Genomic DNA, 17,753 nt, shown 5'->3' with positions numbered 1-17,753 from the left:
TGCTGGTACAGTGCCCTTTTAACCAAGCATATTCACATGGTAGTAACATGTTTCATGGCATTTTGTAGCTAGACGGGAGTTTAATGATCCCTTGGTACACCCTCCTCATGTAATGAATGCTCTTGATAAAGAAGACAGAGCAGGCTGGGCACGATGGCTTACTATAATCCCAGCACTTTGGGAGGTGGAGGCGGGTGGATTACTTGAGGCCATGAGTTTAGGACCAGCCTGGCCAACATGGTGAAACCTTGTCTCTACTAAAAATACAAAAGTTAGCTGAGCATGGTGGCACACACCTGTAGTTCCAGCTACTTGGGAGACTGAGGCATGAGAACCACTTGAATCTAGGAGGCAGAGGTTGCAGTGAGCCTAGATGGTACCACTTCACTATAGCCTGGGCCCTGTGTCAAAAAAAAAAAAAAAAAAAAAGAAAGAAAAAAGAAGAAGAAGAAGAAGAACACAGGAAAAGTGTTATTACCTCCTTTTACACACTAAAATACTTAGGCCGTGAGGGGTGAGTCACTTGCTCTAAAAGAGGCAAGTTCTGTCTCATCCTTCCACAACACCATGCTCTCAGCCAGATTTTACTGGGTCCAGTGTAAATTTTGCCTGTCTGGTCTAGCCTTCTCCAGTGTTCTGTTGCTTTGTTCAAACTGGAGACAGAAAAGCATCAGCTAGTGTCTGCCTAACTATAGCCTTCAAATGTCTGTACTGCAGTGTTACATTGTCCTTGACTTTTATTTCCCTCAGATGGAGCACAGAATGCTTCTCAGATAGATGCAAGTCTGGTTCTGCTTTATTTCTTACCAAAGAGAGAGTGCACATCAAGAAACATGAAAACCAGGCAGCTTCCTTTCTCCAAGAATAGTTTCAGGGGCCAAGAAGGCTGGGAAACTGGGGTCAGGAGCAGAAGAGTCACAGCTCGGTAAGTCATTCTGTTGCTGGTGGGTTTGACAACACTCAGTCAATAACAATAATGACAAGAACTACATTTATTAAGTGTCTACAGTGCACTAAGGATTTGACAGATATTGTCTCATTTAGGAAATGAAATTTCTAAAAATGGAAGTTCAAGAAATTAGCAGTTTTAGAAAGAAGCTGTAGGAAAGGGAAAAAAGAGTTATGGAGTCTGAGAGCAGAAGCAGTGTTACGTGGAAAACTGTGAAGTTAGAACACAAGGATCGAGAGTCTGCCATGGCAGCGGCCCCCACAGCTGCCTTGTGTCCCCTGGGAGTCCCCTCTCTGAGTCACACTCAGGCCACCTGCCTCTACCACAACCCATGAAAGAGTGAAAATAGATTTTAAAAAAAGAAAGTGAGCTTTGGGGTCTGACAAGGAATCTTTGCTCTACCACTCCCTAGTGACTCTACCACTTCCTACCAGGGAAATCTTAACTGAGTTTCTTCACATCTGAGAGTCTCAGTATTTTCATCCATAACATGTTGTTCTTTTTGTTTTTTGTCTTTTTTAAAAAGAAGCTTAATCGTATAAGTTCCTTGAACTCACACAAATCAGCAAGAAAACAAACAAATAATTTCATCAAAAAGTGGGCACATGACATGAATAGACATTTCTCAAAAGAAGATATTCAAATGTCCAACAAACATGAAAAAATGCTCAACCTCACTAGTTATCAGGGAAATGCAAATTGAAACCACAACAAGATACTGCCTCACCCCAGCCAGAATAGGTTTGTAATAAACAAAGTAAAAAAAAAACAAATGTTGGCATGGATGTGGTGAAAAGGGAACACTTATATACTGCTGGTGGGAATGAAAAGTAGCACAACCTCTATGGAAAACAGGATGGAGATTTCTTAAAGAACTAAAAGTAGACCTACTATTTGATCCAGCAATCCCACTACTGGGTATCTACCCAAAGGAAAAGAAGTCATTCTATCAAAAAGACACCTACACGCATATGTTTACTTCAACACAATTCACAATTGCAAAGATACGGAACCAACTAAGTGCCCATCAACCAACGAGTGGATAAAGAAAATGTGATATATATACACCATGGAATACTACTCAGCCATAAAAAAAAACAATGAAATAATGTCTTTTACAGCAACTTGGATGAAGCTGGAGGCCATTATTCTAAGTGAAGTTACTCTGGAATGGAAAAATCAAATACCATATGTTCTTACTTATAAATGAGAGCTAAGCTATGGGCATGCAAAGGCATGCAGAGTGGTATAATGGATTTTGGAGACTCAGAAGGGGGAGGGTGGGAGGAGAGTGAGGGATAAAAAAAACTACATATTGGGTACAATGTACACTACTCAGTTGACATGAGCACTAAAATCTCAGATTTCACCACTATACAACTCACCCATGTAACAAAAAAAATTTTACCCCAAAAGCTATTGAAATAAGAAAAATTAAAAAATATACAAAATTTCTTGCATAGTATCAGCAGATTCTGGGCTTCTCAACAAGAATTGGAAGAGAGAAGAGAGAGGACAAAGGAGCAAGAGTCATTTGTTACATTTATTACAGTCATTAATATTATTATTTTTCAAAATCCGGCTTGGGGTTCTTCAGTAAATGGTAAAATTAAGAGCATTCTTCTACAGATTACCTACTTGAGATTTTTCTTCCTTGAGCCTTGCTAATTAAAAAATATCATAAATGTTCTAACTAGGCCATTGACATTTATTTTCAATAATTGCAAGGGGACTTAAATAACCTGTTAAAGGACATGTTAATATTACTCTACACTTTAACTCACTGCGACTTGATGTTAATACTAATTTGTAGAATTAGTTACATGGAAAAGAAATTAAGTTCATGGGACAAATGGGGAATCTGAGATCCCTTTTGCAAAACCCAGGGTCTAGCAGAGCATATAGGAAGTGAAGCAAACTAGCACAACCATCCAACTTAACACATTCAGTGGCATTTGGAGCTGTGGTGGGGAAAAGAGGCTCCCTAGTTAATTTCACACTTCCTCCATACATTTCAAAAAGCAAGGTGTGACTCATTTCAAAAAACAAGGTGCAGCTGGGTTTGTTAAAAAAGACTTTCCTTAGGCTAAATGCCAGGTATTCTGCAAACTCCCTGGCTTAAGGGAGTTTTCTGTTTCCTAGTATCTGTTTGCTGTGCGGAATCTAAATCTGCTCGGTAACAGCAAGGGTTTTATGCCTCTGGTAGGATGTTTCCTGCTCTTTAAGGCTCTAGGCTTACTGGAGTTGCTGGCCTTTGTCGTTCTGAGTGTAGGCATGTTCCGGGCATGTCTGCACTCTATACGACCCAGGGAAATTTACTAAGGTGGCATCCACTGGTTACCTCATGTGTGTGGCACCCCCAGCAACCCCAGGAAATAAGAGCTGTTGTTGTCTGTGTTGGACACGTTAGGGAATCAAAGCTCAGAGGGGTTACCTTGTCCCCAGACCATGCTGCTTCTCCAACAATACAGCCCAACTGTGCTGAAGTATCTAGCAGGTCCTGGTGGAGGGGATGGAGGCCCTCTCGGGTCACTTCGCTACTCCCCACCAGGGCCCTCGGCCACCCCCTCCTTGCTGCGGATGCCCCAGGTTTGTTTTCTTTGGCTCCCTCATTAATGAGTTCCACAGCACAATGCTAAGTCTAGTTATGCAGCCTTAATTGGTTTAGTTACAACAAGATAATTCCTTTTTTCTTCTCTTGGAGGCCTTTCTGTTTAAAGACATTTTAGCTGGAAGATGCTAATTATCAATGAGGAGAAAATGACACCTGAAGAGTTCATTTTCCATCTTGGTCTTTGGTTTCTCCTTTGAACTCTCTTTACACGGCCCTCTTTCCCACTTCATCACTTCTCCTCCACCATCATAAAAGAGAGCTCTTCCCTGGCCAGGCGGCAGAACTTTCTTTCTCACTTGCCAGGGAGCCATTCCTTCTGCAGCTGTCTCGCAGGCATGGACAACCTGCGCGAGACTTTCCTCAGCCTCGAGGATGGCTTGGGCTCCTCTGACAGCCCTGGCCTGCTGTCTTCCTGGGACTGGAAGGACAGGGCAGGGCCCTTTGAGCTGAATCAGGCCTCCCCCTCTCAGAGCCTTTCCCCGGCTCCATCGCTGGAATCCTATTCTTCCTCTCCCTGTCCAGCTGTGGCTGGGCTGCCCTGTGAGCATGGCGGGGCCAGCAGTGGGGGCAGCGATGGCTGCAGTGTCGGTGGGGCCAGTGGCCTGGTAGAGGTGGACTACAATATGTTAGCTTTCCAGCCCACCTACCTTCAGGGCGGTGGTGGCCCCAAGGCCCAGAAGGGCACCAAAGTCAGGATGTCTGTCCAGCGGAGGCGGAAAGCCAGCGAGAGGGAGAAGCTCAGGATGAGGACCTTGGCAGATGCCCTGCACACCCTCCGGAATTACCTGCCACCTGTCTACAGCCAGAGAGGCCAGCCTCTCACCAAGATCCAGACACTCAAGTACACCATCAAGTACATCGGGGAACTCACAGACCTCCTCAACCGCGGCAGAGAGCCCAGAGCACAGAGCGCGTGAGCTCCATCCGGGTAAACTGACCGGTTCCAGCCTCCTGAGCAGGAGTAGAGGAGTTTTGAAGACCTGGATATCTTATTGAACAATGATCGGCGTAGAGTGATTTTTATGTAGTAAGCCTGATAATCTTGTGATCTGAAAAACCCTAAGAGAATTCACATCTGACCTGTTGGACCCACCAGAACACTTACCTGCCAGATGAGCAGAGACTTTCACCTCCAGTTTTTTCCACCATCTCTGGGAGGCTCATCCTTTGCAAAGAGACAGATTATTTTGCCCTTCTCTGTCTGTTCAAGGTATTTTAAAGGGTCAGTGATTTTAAATGCATTTTTTTCAATAACGTAAAAGTGTTAATCTCTTGCCATTTTGGCGTTGAGAACTTTTCTTCTGTTGCTAACAAAACCTGTATTTTGTATAGGATCCAGTGTGATATCTGGATTCTTATTTAGAAAGATTTGTGCCAAGTAAAGGGCTTTAGTGCTCCTGTCTTCATTTCGTGTGTATATGTGTGTGTGTTTGTGTTTGACTGAAATCATGCTGTTGCAGGGACCAAAATCACTTAAATGCGGAAGGCACTGGTGTCATGATAAATGGAAAGTCACAGGCAGACAGGCTAAGTTAAGACAGTGAAGATTCCAAAAGCCAGAGCCTCCTCTTCATAGGCAGACAGCTTGTGTGACAGGGAAGGAGGGTACGGGGAGGAGGAGGAGGAGACAGCACCTCAGGGTGGACCTGAAGCAAGGCTGGGTGGGCAGGGGCTCCCTGTCCTTTGTTCTGGGCCTGGTATGAACAGGACCTTATTTAGTCCTTTCACTTACTCGTTTGTCAAATAAAGAGACAGTCTCAGAAAAAAAAAAAAGTGATTCGAATCCCATAAAGAATAACTAAAAGGGTCAGTGTTAGAACTCAACAATCTCTGACCCCTCCAAAGGCATTTACTTCTTCATCTTCCCCTCCTATTCATCTGCCTCCCCCCAACCCCAGATCCCCCACATGCACCCATCACACACACACCCACTCTTCATGGTGCCTTGTCTTAGGGTGGGTATCTGTAGCACCCACAGTTTAGCTCATTTGAATGGCACAGGACATTGAAAAGGGGGCTTTGAATTAAGGAGGTTCTGAAAACTAGTGAGATTTTTTAAGGCTGAATTTTTCTCCCTATGGTTATTAACCATTAGTATTTGTTGTACATGTCTCCTATCATCTTTTTTCTATTGGTGATTTTTTTTCTTTGTAGTGACATAAATTACAAAAGCAGTAGATGTGTTCACTACTTCTCCATTTTTTTTTGCTGATACAAACATATACAAATAAATGTAAGCATACATAAATGTTAAAGAAAAAAACCTGAAAATTCCTTTTTTAACTTAACAATATATAGTACAAGTTCTTCCAAGTTAGCACAAATAAATCTGTGGTGTAAATACCATTATTACCTTCATTTTATAGATGGGGAAACAGATGCATGACTTGCTGAGTCACACATGCAAAAAGTATAACAGAAAACAGAAGTTCTAGCAAGGTTCCGTAGAACACATTCTGCAAAATTTCTTAAGCGAGTCACCTTTTCAATGATTTTTAAGTTATTTTCAGGTTTTTTATGACAAAAACGCTATAACAAAGGTTATAGACAACTAGCTTTATCTACTGATGTGTTCATTAGCTTGAAAAATTCCCAGAAATGGGATTCTTGGATCAGAGTATGCATATTTTAAATTTTAATAAATAATGTTATGTCACTTTTATAAAAGTTTGTAGTTATGTATACTCCTCCTAGTATTATGTGACAGAACCAGTTGCCCCACATTTTCATTGGATACTATCAATTTTATGAATTTTTAATGGATAAAAATTGTTCATTGTTGTGTTAATTTTAACTTCCCTGTCTGTCATTTGAGGTGGAGCGTCTTTATTTTATGTGACCATTGTTCATTTTGGTTCCTCTTCTAAAACTTGCTAGTTTATAAATTTGCCATTTTTCTATTGCTTTATCTTCTTGTTAATTTGAGAGAGTTCTTTGTATATTATGTACTGGAATATTTCCTTCCAATCTTTTTATATTGTATTCTTTTTTCTTTTTTATTGATGCATAATATTTATTCATATTTATAGGGTACATTTGATATTTTGTTACATGCATAGAATGTGTAACGGTGTAATGATCTAGTCAGGGTATTTAGGTATTCATCACCTTGAATATTTATCATTTCAGGACTATTTCAAGTCCTTGCTTCTAGCTATTTTGAAATATACAATTCATTGTTGTTAATTATAGTCACGCTACTCTGCTATCTAACACTAGAATTTATTTATCTATCTAACTCTATGCTTATATCCATTAACCAACCTCTCTTTATCCCCTACCCACCCCTCCCGCCACCCACACTCCCTTCCCAGCCTCTGTTTCCTATCATTCTACTCTCTTTTTCCTTTCTTATTTTCACTCTGTTGCCCAGGCTGAAGTGCAGTGGTGCGATGATAGCTCACTGCAGCCTCAAATTCCTGGGCCGAAGCGATCCTCTTGCCTCAGCCTCCTGAGTAGCTGGGACTATAGGTTGTGCCCCCATGCCTGGCTGATTTTTGTATTTTTTGTAGAGCATGTTGCCCAGGCTATCATTCTTCTCTACTCCATAAGATCAAGTTTTTTTAGCTCTCACATATGAGTGAGAACGTGCAATATTTATCCTTCTGTGCCTGGCTTATTTTACTTAACATATTGACCTCCAGCATATTTGTTTTGATGATGTCTTTTTTTTTTCTTTTATTCTGAGACGGAGTTTCACTCTTGGTGCCCAGTCTGGAGTGCAATGGCGCGATCTTGGCTCACTGCAACCTCCGCTTCCCAGGTTCAAGCAATTCTTCTGCCTCAGCCTCCCAAGTAGCTGGGATTACAGGGATGTGCCATCACGCCCAACTAACTTTGTATTTTTAGTAGAGATGGTTTCATCCCGTTGGTCAGGCTGGTCTCCAACTCCTGACCTCAGGCGATCTGCCCACCTTGGCTTCCCAAAGTGCTGGGATTACAGGCGTGAGCCACTGCGCCCGGTGATGATGTCTTATGATCTTGATTATGGCATCATTTTTTTTTGAAGCTTTTCATTTTTATATGATCAAATTTGGTTTTTGTTTCATGGCTTATGTGTTTTTCTCCCTTGCTTAATTTTCCCCAGTTCCAAGGGTGTCCAAGTGTTCTCTTGATGTTTTGTAAATACTCTTACAGTTTTATTATTTATTTATGGGTCTTCAAAATACCTGCAATTCATTTTTGTCTATAGTGTGTGGAAGGAATCTAATTTTATTTCTGTGTAGCTTGTCATCAAGGATTGGTGGGTGGTGGTGAGGCACAGTTGCTAAGATGTCATTCTATGTATATAAACTTTCATCAGCTTCTCATATATTTGGTGTTTTAGAGAAAAAGCTAGAAAACATTGAACTATATGAAGACTTTCTCCAAGGAACTTTATCACATGCATGTACAGGTGTTCATGTGAGAGCATATGTGTGTGCACATATATATGTATTTGTTCACCTATGTATGTGTTCATGCATGTGTATGTGTGGGTTGTGTTTTTGTGTTGGAGAAGGAGGAGGGTATTGGGGTAAGGGAGAACCAGCTGTTCTAAAAATCAACTTTCGGTTCAAATGCTATTTTCCTCACCGTTTTTAAATGAGTGGGACTCAAATGCTCTTGGCTTTGATTTTTCAAGCTCAAGTATTAACAATGGTTTATAAATAGCTTGGGCAATTTTGGTTGTCCTGGGCACCAAATACTGTGAATGAATTAGGAGGTATTTCCTGTCCTCAGTTTCAAAATATCCCTTAATGTCACAGACTCACCTATTAGCTGGGTATGCCCTCAGGACTTCTAAGGGACCCACTGGAGGGTAGGTGTCTGCAAAACCAGGAGAAGATGGCAGCTTCCTGGGAGGGGTCCTGTGGCCCAGAGCCTTGTCTCACCCACACCCCCTTCCTCCTAGCCTCTGTTATCTATCATTCTACTCTCTTTTCCCACTGAGTCCTTCCCAGATTGCCAGGCTGCAGCCACAACTGCTGTACACGATAGGCAGCTGTATATGAGTGTTTGACTCCTGCCAGTCCCCAGTGGAGTCGCCTCCCTTATCGGGAGGATAGCTGGAATAGGTCCCTCAATCCTCCAGGGAGTGTTTCAAAGCATCTGGCCTGGGCAAAGCTCAAGATTAGGAATAAGTTATTTCTGGTGCTTGGACAGGGAAAGGGTTGCAGAACCACAGTTCACATAGGCCTACTCTGGTCAGTACTTCTACATTTATTATTTCATGTAACTCTCCTAACAACCCTAGGAGATGGGCATTGTTTGTATTTTGAGGACCAGGAAATAAGTTTAGGCCAGTTAAGCTATGCAAAGCCACTTGGTCAGGTAGGGGCACATGTCTAATTAGTTAGCTAGTGAGTTCAGCTCTAACTCCAAACTTCAGGTTACTTCCCTCAGTCATGTCGCCTTCTTTTCTAGCTCACTCTGATGATGCCCTAGGCAAAGGGCTTGGCGGTGGGAGAGCATTCTAAACAAATCCTCACTCTTGGAGCCTCTCCACTTTTTCTCTGCTTCCCTACCTCTGGGCCCTCATCTTTCGCCATCTGAAGCATTTCAGAAGGGACTATTTGTCTTGACCTTTAAATTATTTCCCTTTGAACTCCTGCCTCCACCCTAAACATTTTCTTAGAAATTCTCTTCACTTCCTCTGCTGGCGCCTAGAGTCTTTCTTAATCTGCAGAGGAAATCTGTCTTCTGTTCATTTGTGTTCAGTAAAGTGTTTCACAATTCACACCGGGCTGAGGTTTTTTTGTTCTGCTTGTAGTTTCTGCCACATTAGCTAATTGGGAGAGAGGCAAGGGAGAGAGGCCAAACCAGGGGTGGAGGGATTCTCTGCAAATTGTCAAGTCCACAGAATTACCCTTACATTAAAACCGTTGCTTTTTTTAAGCAACAGCAAAAGAAGATGCGTATGCAAATGCACTTGGGCTTCTAAGGTTATTACAATGGCTCAGTATGCTAGGTGCCTACACCAGGGTGTCATTAGATTCCTCTGACAATTCCTACACACTCCAGGCTGCAGGAGGAGCTTTGACTCTGTGGGCTCAGCCCACGCTGGCCAGACAGGAACCAGAGCCTGGTTCACTCCTTTCGCCCTCCTGCTAGGAACCTGAGACAGTCTCTCTCTTGCCAGTAAAACAGTGAAGCTGAAGCAGTGTCCTTCTTAGAGCAGCCTGGAAGGTCTTGATATTTTGGTCCCAGAGAGACCCTTGAATTCCGAGGAAGAAGAAAGCAGAAAAACTTCTGAGAAGGCTGGAGAAAAAAGACAATTATTTGTTTGTCTCTTGAGTTTGCCAACTATTGACCTTCTCTCCATTAGTTACGTTCTTCTCCACATGAATGCTACTGACTCGTGTTTTTTCATTAAATTAAGTGGGGAAGACTGGCAGGGCTGGAGGTCAGGTCGCTGATGAGATAGAAGTATATTTAGAAAGCACAGCCATGGGCTGTTTCCAGTCCAGTAAACAGCAGTGTGGAACTGTCATCTGAGGTGTCAAGGCTCAGTGCCAAGGCCTCTATATGTGTTTTCTGCTTTAATCTTGATAGCTAATGCTACACAATAGCTAATATTAGCCCATTTTATAAATAAATAAATAGGCTGAAAGAAAAAAAGTAATTATGTGCCCAGGGTCACATAATGGGGTGCAGAGCCCAGAGCCCAGAGCCCAGGTCTGCCTTTTTTTTTTTTTTTTTGAGATGGTGTTTCACTCTGTTGCTCAGGCTGGAGTGCAGTGGTACAATCAAAGCTCACTGCAGCCTCGAAATCTTGGGCTCAAGCAATCCTCCTGCTTCAGTCCCCTGAATAACTGGGACTACAGGCACATGCCAACATGCTCGAATAATGCCTGACCCATTTCTTTAACAATACTAAGTCTATGGAACAGAAATGCAGCGGTGAACAAACAACAGAAAAGTTTCTACGTTTGTCTTTCCCCCGTCTATGCTCTCATCTGAAGAAGCTTTGTATTTGGTGTCCAAACATCTTATTAGGATTTCTATAAATGAGAGCATATTTTACATTGTGATACCCTTTACACTTTCTTCCCACATGGTATGGAACATGAATATTCTTTCATTCTCTCTGGCTCTGTCTATACTGGGTGTGTCTTTATGTTGGTTTAGAGATTACAAAGTATTTCCCATATGTTATCCTATTTAATTCTTACCTATACTTCACTATATATGAGGTTAAATGGAGATTGCTATGACCATTTTACAAATGAGATTAAGGTTTAGCATGACCTAATATCATAACTATTAGAGCTGGCACCAGAATCCAAGTTTTTAAACTTCTAATCAGGTTCCCAAGATTTTCCTGGGAAAACGTAAAAATGCTCTAAACTCTGCCCCCAAAGGGATCTTCAAAATGTGCTCCATGGTACATTTCTTTTTCTTTCTTTCAAGACAGGGTGATATGGCTTGGCTGTGTCCCCACCTAAATCTCATCTTGAATTGTAGCTCCCATAATTCCCACATGTCCTGGGAGGGACCTGGTGGGAGGTAATTGAATCATAAGGGCGGGTTTTTCCTGTGCTGTTCTTATGATAGTGAATAAGTCTCACAAATTCTGATGGTTTCATAAAGAGGAATTCCCCTGCACGTGCCCTCTTGCCTGCTGCCATGTAAGACATATCTTGCTTTCTTTCCCTTCACCTTCTGCCATGATTGTGAGGCCTCCCCAGCCATGTGGAACTGTGAGTCAATTAAACCTCTTTCTTTTATAAACTACCCAGTCTCCAGTGTTTTTTTTTTTGTTGTTGTTGTTGTTGTTTTTCTGAGACAGAGTCTTGCTCTGTCACCCAGGCTGGAGTGCAGTGGCGCGATCTCGGCTCACTGCAAGCTCTGCCTCCTGGGTTCACGCCATTCTCCTGCCTCAGCCTCCTGAGCAGCTGGGACTAAAGGCGCCTGCCACCATGCCTGGCTAATTTTTTGTATTTTTTAGTAGAAATGGGGTTTCACCTTGTTAGCCAGGATGGTCTCGATCTCCTGACCTCGTGATCCACCCACCTCGGCCTCCCAAAGTGCTGGGATTACAGGCGTGAGCCACTGCGCCTGGCCTCGAGTGTGTTTTTATTAGCAACGTGAGAACAGACTAATACACAAGGTCTCACTCTGTCTCCAACTGGAACGCAGTGATGTGATCAAGGCTCACTGCAGCCTTGGCCTCCTGGGTTCAAGAGGTCCTCCCCCCTCAGCCTCCTGAGTAGCTGGGACTACAGGTGCACCAGCACGCCTGGTTAATTTTTTTATTTAAAAAATATATTTTTTTTACTTTTTTTTTGAGACTGAAGGAAATAATGTATACAGTGGTCCATCTCCAAGACAAAGTGCCTTGAATCAGCTTAGGTCAGCAAACTACAGAAGAAACAGGATATACAAGGCCCCTGCTTGGATAGTCGATGCCTACTTGTTGGCTTTCCCCTTCTTCCCCTCTCTGTTCCCCATTAGTTGCCCTTACCCAAACCAAGAAAAGTTTAGTTTAAAAGTTTACTAGCCTGCAAAATAGCTCATTTTGTCTGTTCCTATCAGCCTGCCCAGCTACTTAGGTCATAAGTCAAATACTTGAAAAGCCCCTAAGCTAACTAGAATTGCAATGCATTGTGGGCTGCAACAAAATGCAGCAAGACAACCCTAAAAACAAACAAACAAACAAACAAAAACGCCTAAAGCCACTATGCAACAATCAATAGGTGACATCTGGGAAGATCGTGACCCCATAGTACTCAGCCTATGAGGAACCAGGGGAGGGACCTGCGCAGTAGGGGATAAATTGCTCGTTGAAATTGTGCTGGGTGTGCCTGCTCATCAGACACCTGATCTTGCAAGACCATCATTAAAAGTCTCACTTTCGCTGTTCTCCAGGTCTCTAAGTCCATTCTTTGGGTTTGGACAGGTGACTTTGTTTCTCACAAGACAAGTTCTCACTCTGTTGCCCATGCTGGAGTGCGGTGGCGTGATCAGAGCTCACTGCAGCCTTGACTTCCCAGGCTCAAGTGATCTTCCTACCTCAGCCTCCCAAGTCGCTGGGACTACAGGTGAGTGCCACCATGCCTGGCTAATTTTGTATTTTTTGTAGAGATGAGGTTGCACCATCTAGCCTAGGTTGCCTAGGCTGGTCTCGAACTCCTGGGCTCAAGGGATCTGCCTGCCTTGGCATCCCAAAGAGCTGGGATTACAGGCGTGAGCCACTGTGCCTAGCCAATTTTTTAATTTTATTTTTGTAGAGATGGGGTCCCACTATGTTGCTCAGGCTGGTCTTGAACTCCTCGGCTCAAGCAGTCCTCCCACTTCAGCCTCACAAACTGTTGTGATTACAAGCGTGGGCCTGTTCTTCAGGGAGGACTTTGCATTGAACCTTCCTGAATTTTGAATCTAATTAGTATGCACAGGTTAAATAATCAACATCTTCATGTAGTGTAGTGTAGTGGAAATAGAAACCCCTTGAACAGAATTTTATTCCCCTTCACAATTCAAGAATTTGCATCCCCCCAAGAGACCCCTATCTCTACTTTTACTGCATGTTTAATTTACTTCCTAAAAGAGAAAGTGAATACTATTTAAATAATTTAAGTTCCAAGGATATTAGCCAACATCAAAAGACCTGATATGTTCTGTGGAGTGCTGAGAGACAGGCAGTGGGCTGAGGACCCAATCACTGCAACAAAGAATAAAGAAACATGATGATGGTAGGAGCTGCAAGACCAGAAAAGGGGGACAGGGAAGAAAATGGAGTCACATCTCAGCCTTGACTCTTCCAGTGGGCCTGGCATGGTGCTGTGCTGGATAAAGAGTTGCAGAGATGAGATGCTCACAGCCAAATGAGGGAGACACAGGTAAAGACATGACAGGAACCAATGCTCCCTGCAGGACTCAGGGAAAGCCTCACACAGAAGGAGGCTCTCGAAGTTGTCCTCTGGGCACCTGAGGGAGCCAAGGGCATCCTCAGCTGAGGAAACTGCACTTGCAAGCGTGTGCAGGTCCAAAAAGGTTCCAGGGCTTGGGGCATCACATGGGCTGGTTTGGCTGGCACAGAGTGAGTTTGCAGGAGCAGGGAAAGGAGGGTTATGAGCAAGAGGAGTGTGAAGCTGGGGGCTTGAATAGCCTTCAAGCTGGGGAGAAGCTGACTCTCAACCTGAGAGAAGCCCCTCGCTCACTGGCTAACTCAGGTGCTTCTCAATCTGGGTCCCCATCAACACACCTGCTGTAGGAAATAACATGCATGCAATGAGCAATTAAGATTGTGATCCACATGGCTCAATTAATACTCAAGTTTTTCCTTTCTAATTTTTTTGAGAGAGTCTTGCTCTATTGCCCAGGCTGGAGTGCAATCACTCAATCTTGGTTCACTACAACCTCTGCCTCCTGGATTCAAGTGATTCTCCTACCTCAGCCTCCCAAGCAGCTGAGATTATAGGCGCTCACCACCATGCCCAGCTAATTTTTGTATTTTTTGCAGAGACAGGCTTTCACCATGTTGGCCAGGCTGGTCTCGAACTCCTGACCCCAAGTAATCTGCCTTGGCCTTCCAAAGTGCTGGGATTACAGGCGTGAGCCACTGTGCCTGTCTCAAGTTTTTGTTTTACTTTTTACACTGTGCTTCTTTATATGTTCATAAAAGGAAACCCTGTCTTTAGCAGTAGCCTTTTCTTCATGTCTTTTTTTCTGAGCTCTGCAAACAATTTCTCCCCATTCTATCTGCATGACTCTCATTATTCACCCCTGTCACCTCTCCTTAGGTACCTGCACCCCACTGGCACTGTTCTGCACCACACCTGGTGTCTCAGGCCCTTCCTGCTGCTGCAACAAAATACCCATGACTGGGTAATTTTATAAATAATAGACATTTATTTCTCACAGTTCTGGAGGCTGGGAAGTCCAAGATCAAGACACTAACATCCAGTGTCTGATGAGGGTGTTTTTGCTGTGTCCTTACATGATGGAAGGCAGAAAGTAAAAAAGGGATGAATGCTGTGTGAACTTCTTTTATAAGACATTAATCCCATTCACTAGGGCAGAGTCCTCTGGCTTAATCATCTCCTAAATGTCCCATCTATCATATTGGTGATTGTGTTTCAACATATAAATTTTTGAGGACACATTCAGGCCATAGCACCTGCCCAGGACTACAGCTCTCCTTGAGGGAGGGAAGGTGGAGGAACTAAGCAGACAAAGCCAGAATTCTCTTTTGTCGGCTAGGTTTACTCAAACAATGTCCATTCTATCACGCTTGCTGGGAGCACGGCAGCTCTGTGCTGCCTCGGCATGCGTTTAAGAGCCCTTTTGTTCTTTTAATTATCTAGACATTGCAGATTATTAACCACATGAGTAGCTAGCTCAGTGCTAGGCCTTGGAGTAACAAAGGGGCAGAGGGTGACTAAGATGCTGCAGATTTCTTTATTTAGAGACAAGGTCTTTCTCTATCACCCAGACTTCAGTCCAGTGGTGCAATCTTAGCATACTGCAGCCTCAGACACCTGGGCTCTAGTGATTCTCCTGCCTCAGCCTCCTGAGTAGCTGGGACTACAGACACATGCCACCATGTCTGGTTAATTTTTAAATTTTTATTTTGTAGAGACAGGAGTTTCACTTTGTTGCCCAGGCTATCCTCAAACTCCTGCTCTCAAGTGATCCTCCCATCTCAGCCTTCCAAAGTGCTGAGATTACAGGCATGAGCCACTGTGCCCAGCAATGCTGCCCATTTATTTTTTTTATGTTTTTGTTTCTTTTTCAATGCTGCAGATTTAAACACAAGCAGCTTTGTTTTCTTTTTTAACCCATGTGATTATGTTTAATCCTCATAATAACCTTGTGATGGCAAAGTGCAGTTTCTGTTCTCAAAAAGCTTAAAATGTAGTTGAGGGAGCTAGGCCTATATATAATGATCAAAATACAAGCACAAAGAGAAGGAATAATAATTTTTAAAAGGTATCTAAAATGCAGTAGGAATCAGGGATGGTGCTATGATTTGTATGGATATGTCCTTCCAAAATTCATATGTTAAACCTTAATCTCCAATGTGATAGTATTAAAAGGTGGGGACCTTTAGCAGGTGATTAAATCATAACAATGGGGCACTCATGAATAGGATTTGTGACCTTACCAAAGAGGTTCAAGGGAGCTGTTTGCCTTTTTTTGTCCTTCCCACCATGTGAAGGGGATAACATTTAAGGTATCATCTTGGAAGCAGAGGTGAGGTCCTCCCCAGGCACTGAACCTGCTGGTGCCTTGATCTTAGACTTCCCAGCCTCTGTAACTGTGAGCAATACATTTATGCTATTTATAAATTACCCAGTCTAAGGTATTTTCTATTGCAGCAGGAATGAACTAAGACAGATGGAGAGAGGCTTTCTGTTTAGTGGGGCACCTGGCTTTGGGGAGGAGCTGGTATTGAACCTGAACCTAGATAGATAACTCGGATCCTGACACAGGAACAGGGGCATTTCAAGTTACAGAGCAGCAAGAGTAAAGGAACAAGCCAGGAATCTGCTTGTATTAGTCTGTTCTCATGCCAAAGAGTGGGTAATTTATAAAGGAGAGAGGTTTAATTGACTCACAGTTCAGCATGGCTGGGGAGGCCTCAGGAAACTTACAATCACGGCAGAAGGGGAAGCAAACATGTCCCTCTTCACATGGCAGCAGGAGAGAGAAGAATGAGAGCCCGGCAAAGGGGGAAGCCCCTTATAAAACCATTAGATCTCATGAGAACTATCTATTATGAGAACAAGATGGGGGAAACCACCCCTATGATTCAATTATCTCCACCTGGTGCCTCCCACCACACATGGGGATTATAGGAACTACAATTCAAAATGAGATTTGGGTGGGGACACAGCCAAACCATATCAATGCTGTAGGGTTGAGCAATGAGACATAGAGGGGAAGAATGAGTTTGTGTACAGATTCTCAAGGGCTGGAACATGAAGCTAAGGGGATGAATTTAGCAAACATCTTTGCGTTTGGCTCCTTCTGTGAGAAGGACAAATTTATTTACTGAATGGGAATTCACAAACTGATAGCATGTTTCTTAGCCTGTGCTTGGTTCCTGAGAGAGATATAGGGTCCCTACCCTCTGGAGGTTTATACTATAGGCATGGAAGGATTCAGTTCTATAATTGATTAGAGAGGAGTATGGTTTCAACAGTGAGTTCACTCCAAAGTTTGGGGATGGAGGAATGTTCTCTGGGGATTGGAAGTGCAGAAGGAAGGGATTTAGGGGTTACAAAATAAACTAAGGCTAGAAGGGTGGGAAGAGAGAAGGTAGGGAATTCCTAATGGAACTATAGAGTAGGGTGAAAGGGCAGGAGAAGCCGCGAGAAAGCAAGCTGGGTCCTGCTTCAAAAGCTCTTGAAGAGCCAGTGCAAAAGACAGCATTTCCAGATTCTGATCAGCCCCCGAGCATTCTGTTCTGGAAGGTTCACTTCAGTGCATAACCGGCACAGCCTAACACCTCCAGCAAGGCTGCGAGGTAGACATCACCATCTCCATTTTACAGATGGAACAACGAGGCACAGAGAAGTGAGGTGAATTTCCCAGGGCTCCTGCCTAGTAAAGGGCTATTTGGTTTCAGAGCTTCTCTGAAACCCCTCAGGGGCACTGCCCTCATTCAGGTAAAGACCCCGAACATAGAAGGTACAGAAGGAGGATGTACATACGAGGAATGATTCCTTGGGAGGCTTTTGAGCACAGGTACTATCTGTGATTAACACTTAAAGATTATATACTCCACCAGTGGGAGGGAAGAGACAGACTCATTTCCCCATTCACGGCTAATGGACATATGGCAGTGCAGATGCCTCTGCATTTTGATTGGTTTTCTCATATAGGGGAATAACTTTTCAAAGATCCCAGAGGTTCAAATATGGATATAAAAGCAATTTTATATCCAATAATATGCTCTAGTTACCTCTGTGGAGTTTAGCCACTGCAAAAGAGGCCCTTTGAGTCCTTCCTACTCCGGTGCTCCCCTGCCAAGCCCTCTCCTCGCAGGTGAGCGTCTGAGGCCTCCTGGAGCCCACTTTTCACCCTTTAACGAGGCTGGAGGCGCCAAAGTGCGCCCCTGGGGGCCAGAGGGCCAGAGGCTGGGTCAAAAAGGGCTCTAGTTAAAAGAGGCAAAAGGTGCCAGAGAAACGCTAGGGCCTTGTTTTTGTTTGTTGGTTGTGCATTTTAATTACTGGGAAGGAATAACTGAGCTTCCACTTCTGA

At 43.5% G+C, this 17,753-nt stretch overlaps 1 protein-coding gene across 1 annotated transcript; it reads left to right on the top strand.

Moving 5' to 3' along the window:
• Positions 1–1,285: 1,285 nt before the first annotated feature.
• Positions 1,286–6,529, top strand: MSGN1 (mesogenin 1). Its single transcript, XM_054677464.2, has one exon. It carries the CDS (start codon positions 3,899–3,901, stop codon positions 4,478–4,480), a length of 582 nt encoding a protein of 193 aa, XP_054533439.1. The 5' UTR covers positions 1,286–3,898; the 3' UTR covers positions 4,481–6,529.
• Positions 6,530–17,753: the final 11,224 nt, after the last annotated feature.

Source organism: Pan troglodytes, chromosome 12 (genome assembly GCF_028858775.2).
Source record: "Pan troglodytes isolate AG18354 chromosome 12, NHGRI_mPanTro3-v2.0_pri, whole genome shotgun sequence".
NCBI classification, from domain to species: domain Eukaryota; kingdom Metazoa; phylum Chordata; class Mammalia; order Primates; family Hominidae; genus Pan; species Pan troglodytes.
The sequence above is the reverse complement of the archived record's forward strand: the minus strand, read 5'-3'. Positions and strand labels throughout refer to the sequence as shown.